General features: G+C 70.0%; 1 protein-coding gene across 1 annotated transcript; it reads right to left on the reverse strand.

Moving 5' to 3' along the window:
* Nucleotides 1-437: 437 nt before the first annotated feature.
* Nucleotides 438-6430, reverse strand: LOC112960600 (acylamino-acid-releasing enzyme-like). Its single transcript, XM_026055034.1, has 22 exons — nucleotides 6401-6430; nucleotides 6140-6269; nucleotides 5890-6016; nucleotides 5693-5774; nucleotides 5526-5601; nucleotides 5232-5374; nucleotides 4506-4643; nucleotides 4313-4404; nucleotides 4178-4218; nucleotides 3951-4072; nucleotides 3523-3592; nucleotides 3356-3450; nucleotides 3213-3264; nucleotides 3049-3137; nucleotides 1948-2089; nucleotides 1718-1795; nucleotides 1562-1642; nucleotides 1310-1398; nucleotides 1042-1232; nucleotides 860-962; nucleotides 674-780; nucleotides 438-576 (listed from the first exon to the last, which is right to left on the reverse strand). Exons 1-22 carry the CDS (start codon nucleotides 6428-6430, stop codon nucleotides 438-440), a joined length of 2217 nt encoding a protein of 738 aa, XP_025910819.1.
* Between the last annotated feature and the right edge of the window lie 488 nt (nucleotides 6431-6918).

Consider the following 6918-nt stretch of genomic DNA (forward strand, 5'->3'; position numbering starts at 1 on the left):
GGGGGGGGGGGGCACATCCCTGCTCGCTTTGCCCTGGAGGTGGCATGTTCCTGCCCACCATCCCCAGGCAGAATAAAGGGAGAAGTGTCCAGCCTGTGACTGTGTTTGGAGCRAGGCCGGGACACCCATTGCCCTGGGGTGCAGGAGATGGTGCCCTGGTGGCTCTCCGGACAGGTGAGGGATGTGAGCTGGCCCTGCCCCAGCAGGCAGACAGGAGGCCAGCATCGCCCTGTGCCATCCACTGGGTGCCCCGGTGTCTGGGAGCGCAGGGTGGGCAGCACTGCACAGGGTCTCACCCATTTATTTAGAGCTGTGCCTAATCCATGTCCCCATCCTGCCCCTCGGCTATGCCCGCTCCATCCTCGCCAGCTCCCAGTGCCATCCCTGTGGCCCGCGGGGTCACGCCGGCAGCCAGCACAGCTGCGCCACTGCTGGCGCTAGGGGCTGTGCTGGCCCGGAGCGGCCCGGCAGGGCTGCCCCAGGTGTCGGATGATCCAGCGGGCACAGTTCCCGAAGACGTCAGCCTCCGTCTCCACGCCAGACAGCGCGTGGTTTCCCTCCGGGTACCAGAGCAGGCTGCCAGCGGGAGGGAACGGGATCAGCCTGGCACCCCCCGGGCACCYGCCGGTCTCCTGGGGTGCCCCACGTTGGGCAGCCCCTGTGCCGCGCTCACCGCACGGGGAYGCCCCTGGCTCGCAGCACCCGGTAAAACTCCAGCGCCTGCGTGGGGCACACGCGCCGGTCCCTCGCGCCAACACACAGCAGCACCGGCGCCTGCACCTGCGGCACAGAGCCCGCAGCTGGCACGGGCGCCCYGCACCCGGCGCCCAGCCTCCCTCCCTGCCCGCCACCGCCTTACCCGGGGCGCCTGCGCAATGGGCGAGCGCAGCAGCATGGCAGCCAGGTCCTCAGCGCGGGGCACCCGCTCGAAGGAGTAGGGCAGGCCCAGGGCCGCGTAGCGCCTGCGGGATGGGGCCGTCAGCAGGCACCGGGGGCCGGGCGGGCCCAGCGCTGCGCGGGGGGGGCTGGGGGGGGCCTCACCAGTCGGGGATGTCGGAGGTGCCCAGCAAGGTGGCCAGGTTGGTGACGGGGCTGCGGACGGCGCAGGCCTGGTAGCGCTCCGGGTGGCGGGCGAGCAAGTGGAGGGCAATGAAGGCGCCGTGGGAGCCGCCCAGCAGGGCCACGYGGCGCCGGTCCAGGGGCTCGCTCTCCAGCGCTCGCTCCGCCGCCAGCTGCGGGCACGGGGCACGCTGCCGTCAGCGCGCCGCGCCGCCCCGGTGCCCCCGGCCGGCCCCGCGCCCGCCCTCACCTGCGTGTCCGTCACGTCCTGCTCGCCCACGCGGGAGAGCAGCGAGTCGATGCCGGCCTGGCCGAAGCCCAGGGAGCCGCGGTAGTTCACTGCGGGGACAGGCGCCGTGGCGGGGCGGGAAGGGCGAGCCCTGCCCTGCCGACGGGGTGCCCGCGGCAGCACCCAGGCCTTCCCCGCAGGAGAGCCGCCGGGCGCGGGGAGGGCAGCACCGCGCTGCTGCCGYGCTGCGCCTCCCGCCCCAGCGGTGCTCACCCATGAGCACGGCGAAGCCCAGCTGGCACAGCGCGGCCGTGGTCGGGCGCCACCGGGCATCGAAGACGGAGTGGGGGCCACCTGGGGCCGGCGGGACGGCGTCAGGYGGGGGGCTGCCTCCTGCCGTCCTGCCGGCCCTGGCGGGCGCTTACTCACCGTGGGGGCACACGACTAAGGGGTGCAGCGCCGCGCCGGCCGGGGGGCTCAGCAGCACGGCCTCGAAGGCCCGAGTGCCTGCGGCAAGGCGGAGCACTGAGCCCCGGCCGTGCCCGGCGCTGCGGTCGGCTAGCCCCTTGCCCGCTCGTTCCCTGCCTGCCCCCCCCCCCCGCACCCCCGCGGCACCCAGGCCAAGCTGAGGTGCCACGTGGGTCTCCCCGGGCGCTCACCGCACGGAGGAGGGCTCTGCTCACCGCAGGGCACCTGGACCGTCAGGGTTTTCCAGGAGACGCCGGGCACCGGCGGGGCATCCTCTGCACGCACCCAGCGGAGGGTCAGCTCCTGGCCCGCTGGCGGCAGGACCCCCACCACCTGGGGAGGGGCACAGGGTGGCACCAGGACAGACTGGAGGGGGCCGTGCCCATCGCGAATCTGGCTAACACCAGCGGGATGGAATCGGTCCCGTGGGTGGCGCTGAACGGGCCACGGCTGCACGGTGCCTGCCCCGGCTGGAGAGGTTGGAGAGCCATAGCGCTGCACAGTGGCCAAGCCGTGCAGGTAGAGGGGGCCATGCCACGCAGTGCTGTGCCATGCCAAGCCTGGCCATGCCATGCCCAGCCATGCTGTGTCCCCCTGTGCCATGCCTGCTCACGATGTGCCGTGCCTCACTCACTGTGCCGTGCCATGCTATGCCGTGCTGGCCACGCTGTGCTGTCCCTCGCCGAGCTGTGCCACGCTATGCTGTGGCATACTGGCCATGCTGTGCCATGCCATACCATGCTGTGCTGGCCATGCTCTGCTATGCCTCAACATGCTTGCCATGCCATGTTGTGCCAAACCATGCTGTGCTGGCCATGCTCTGCTATGCCTCAACATGCTGCCATGCCATGTTGTGCCATACCATGCTGTGCTGGCCATGCTCTGCTATGCCTCAACATGCTGCCATGCCATGTTGTGCCATACCATGCTGTGCTGGCCATGCTCTGCTATGCCTCAACATGCTGCCATGCCATGTTGTGCCATACCATGCTGTGCTGGCCATGCTCTGCTATGCCTCACCATGCTGCCATGCCATGTTGTGCCATACCATGCCGAACCATTCCTGGCCATGCTGTGCCACACCATGCTGTGCCATACTGGCCATGCTGTGCCAGCCATGCTGTGATGTGCCTTGCGATGCTTGCCATGCCATGCCATGGCGTGCCATGCCATACCTCACCCRTGCCGAGCCATCCCTGACCATGTTGTGCCACGCCACCGTTGTGCTTGGCTGTACCACGCCATGCTGCGCCTGGCYGTGCCATACCGTGCTGGACCGCGGCTCTGCTCACCATGCTGGGTGGCTGGTGTGGGGCCGAGCAGGTGGCCACGAGCAGGTCCCACTGGGTGGTGAGCAGCACCCAGCACCCTTCGGGCGAGCCTGGGAAGAGAGAGCACGCCAACGCTCGCGATGCTCACCGAGGCGTGCCAGCTAGCTGGGCAGGAGACCTTGTACCTGCAGTGAGGTTCATCACGGTGGCCGCCTCCGTGTCCACAAGCAGCAGGTCCTGGGAGGAAGCGGAGCACAGGGAGCCACGTGCCATGGGGTGCCTGGGCTGGGCCAGGGCCACTGGCTCTGCCGGCTCCCATCCTGCTCACCGTGCGGCTCCGCTGCGGGGTGCTGAGCAGGGCTCGCCGGCTGTCGGCTGCCCAGCACTGCGGTGGCAGCGCGTCTGCGTAGATCCCAGCGAAGGCTGCAAGTGGGGCAGAGCGCTGGTGAGCCGGGGGCACCCAGTGCCGGGGGGGGGCCCAGCTCACTGCTGCGCAGCGCTCACCATCTGTGGGCTCCTGGACCACGTCGAGCACTGTCGCTGTCAGCCTCGTGTGCCAGGTGATCTGGAGAGAGCCAGCAGTCAGGGATGGGCACCCCGCAGGGGGAAACTGAGGCTGGGGGGGGGGGAGGGGATGAAGCTGGAGCACTGTGGGGCACCGCCTCACCCAAGCTCTCATGCTGGGATGGTGTGAGGACATTGGGCTCTGCAGCTGCAGCCCACACTGAGGTCGAACCTGCATATTTTGGGGCCAGAAAGGTGCTTGGGGCCTCCTGCCCCCTGCCCCCCCCCCCCCCGAGCACTGGGAACAGTTGTGACAGGGCATGCTGGTTCCCAGCACCAACGGGCAGCGTTCGGGGCAGGATGGGGCAGCGGTGCCGGCGGCCAGGAGGGCTCCGGCGCCTGCACGGGGCCAGGCTCACCATGCGCAGCTGCAGGCACTGGCGGTGGGGCCCCCCCACAGCCCCCTCCAGGTACAGCAGGCGCCGGCCGTCGGGGCTGAGCCGCGGGGAGCAGGCGGCGCGGTGCTCCGCAGACAGCAGCTCTGTGGGGGTGACACGGGGGGGAGGGGTCAGGGCGATGGGGACCCCCAGGCGGTCGGGGACCCAGAGTGTCCCCAGTCCCCCAACCTGCAGCCCCCATCGCTCACCACAGCGCCCGTTGGACAGGTCCAAGTAGAAAATTCCTGACCTAGGGAGGAGGAGCAGGTCAGCTCAAAGCGCCCCGGCCATGCCCAAAGCCCCCCACCGTGGGCATGGCGCGGGGTGCTGGGGCCAGGACCCACCTCCTGTTGGAGCAAGCGCTCAGCCCCAGCCGGAAGGGCGCGTGCCACCAGCCCACGAACACCACGCCGCTGTCGTCGGGGGACCACAGGGCCTGTGCGGGAGCCAGGATCGTGTCTCAGCCTGGGGGCGACCCCGCAGCTCCCATGCCCAGGCGGCCACCAGCCGCTTTCCTCCCCGGGGCCCTGTGCTGACCTGCCCAGGGGAGACGTCCTCCGGGACACCCTCCAGCACAGTGACGCTGCTCTCCTCGATGTCCAGCACGCAGAGGACGGGCATGCTGCAGGTGCTCAGTGCCTCCCCCCAGTCCTCGTGGTACAGGAACTGCTCACCCTGCAACGTGCACCGGGTTGGTGCCCAGCACCGCGTGCCGACTCGCAGGGTTTGGTGCACAGTATCCTCATGGGGTGCACGGCACGCTCGTTGGCTGCATGGTGTGCTCACAGGGCACATGGCATGCTCATGGGGTGCACAGCACGCTTGCGGGGTGCACGGCTTGCTCACAAGGCGTGTGGCATGCTTACGGCCTGCGTGGCATGCTCACAAGGTATGCGGCATGCTCACAGGGTGCACAGCCTGCTCATGGGGCATGTGGCACACTCACAGGGTGCATGGCACGCTCATGGTACATGTGGCATGCCTGCGGGGTGCGTGGCATTCTCATGGGGTGCATGGCAGGCTCGCAGGGTGCACGGCCTGCTCATGGGGTGCATGGCCTGCTCATGGGGTGCACAGCCTGCTCATGGGGTGCACGGCCTGCTCATGGGGTGCATGGCCTGCTCACGGGCCATGTGGCACGCTTGCAGGGTGCATGGCACGCTCATGGGGCATGTGGCACACTCACGGGGTGCATGGCACGCTCACAGAGTGCACAGCATGCCCCCCCACACAGTGCATGACACATTCATGGGTGCTCCCCACCTTCTCCTCCTCTTCCTCCTCTGCCGGCCTGGCTGCTCCCGGAGCATCCCAGGAAAAGAGGGGCTGTGGCCTGGGTTGGCTCTTCTCGGCCACGTAGAGCAGCTGCTTCTCTGCGTGGGACCAAGCCAGGCAAGCAAAGGGGCCTGGCGCAGAGAGAGGGTGCCAGGGTGCCAAAGTCTGGCACTATGTGTGCAAAGCTAGGTGCTGGTCAGGCGGGTGCCTGGCCCCACCAGCCGGGCCCATCTTGCAGCACCCTGTGCTTTGGGGCGGGCAAATTTAGGGAAGAGACCTTACCTTCCTTATAGACCTCTCCATGCTTCCCCAGCGCCGTGAGGTCCACGCTGCAGCTGCGGCCGGTGCTGCCCCACACCTGCGGCCAAGTGGGCATCAGCACCGTGCCCAGGGCGCCCGCTGGCATTGAGCCGCTCTGGCAAGCCTGGGGACGGGGTGGCCCGTGTTACCTCCAGCAGCTCATGGCCCAGGCCCGGGCAGCGGGTGAGCATGGCACGGTGCTGCCYGGTGGGCGAGAGCTGGCCGAGGAGCCTGCGAGGGGGCAGGAGGGCCGTGGTGAGCGGTGCGCCACCGGCACCGGCCCGCTTGCTGCGCTGCCCCCCATCACCCCGTGCCGGAGCCAGCCCGAAGCCGCCCCGCGCCGTACTGGTGGTGGATCTCAGCGCTGAGAGCTGCCCGGCTGACGGAGACGGCGCTGCCGGGCGAGCGGTGCACGCTGTAGTGCCGGCTGAAGCGCAGGCGCCGCCGGCGGGCCAGGTCCGGCTGGCTGCACTCTGCGGGGAGAGGGGCCGTGAGCGCTGGGACGGCCGGCATCGGGAAGGCCCGGGCACCACCGCGACGCAGCCTGGCACCGGGCGGCCGTGCCGACGGAGTGACCCACGAGCTGGCTGACTCACCGGTGTAGAGCGGGAATGTCTGGCCCCCCGCAGAGGTGGCATGCCCGGCCCCAAGGGCGGCGTGGGTCACTGTGGGGAACTGGCTGAGCTCCTGGTAGCGGGCGCTGATGGCCCGCAGGCTGCTTGCCAGCTGCGCGTGGGAAGACGGCCGCTGGCAGTGGGCAACGCGAACCCCCTGCCTGCCGGCCCCCTGCCCCTAGAAATGGGGCTCTTCCCAGTGGCATCCCCTGCTCCCGTGCCCACACAGGACCCCGTGCCCACCTCTCCGCTTGGCTCGTCCCCCAAGGCCATGGGGCCTGCTCCCCTGCGCTCAGCCCGTCGGCGTCTGTGCCTGTTGGGCCGGGCAGGCCGCCAGGCCTGCGCAAGCGGCATTGGCGCGCGAGGGGGGCCCGGGCCGGGCAGGCCGCCTGGGCTGATGCCAGCCCTCCAGCTGCCTCGGGCTCGGCCCCAGGATGCCAGAGAAGGGGACTGGGGAGGCTCCACGCCACTTGCTGCGCACCGGCACCAGAAGCGGCCCAAGGAGACTTGCAGCCTCTGCTGTGGCACGGAGAGGCCTCCCTGCGTTCGCCGCAGCTGCCGAGCGGGGGCTGACCCAGCCCTGCGCCGCTCAGGGCTCGCTTTGGCCAGGCGTGGCCCTGCTGCAGCCCATGGGGACCTGTCTGGGGAAAGGGGTCTGGGCACTGCCCATCCTGCAGCCACAAGCCCCCAGGGAGCCGGGAGCAGAGGCAACACCACCATCAGCGACGACACCACCATCAGTGACGACACCTGCGCTGGCC

The sequence above is a fragment of the Apteryx rowi genome, unplaced genomic scaffold (assembly GCF_003343035.1).
Source record: "Apteryx rowi isolate R43461 unplaced genomic scaffold, aptRow1 scaffold_98, whole genome shotgun sequence".
NCBI lineage: Eukaryota > Metazoa > Chordata > Aves > Apterygiformes > Apterygidae > Apteryx > Apteryx rowi.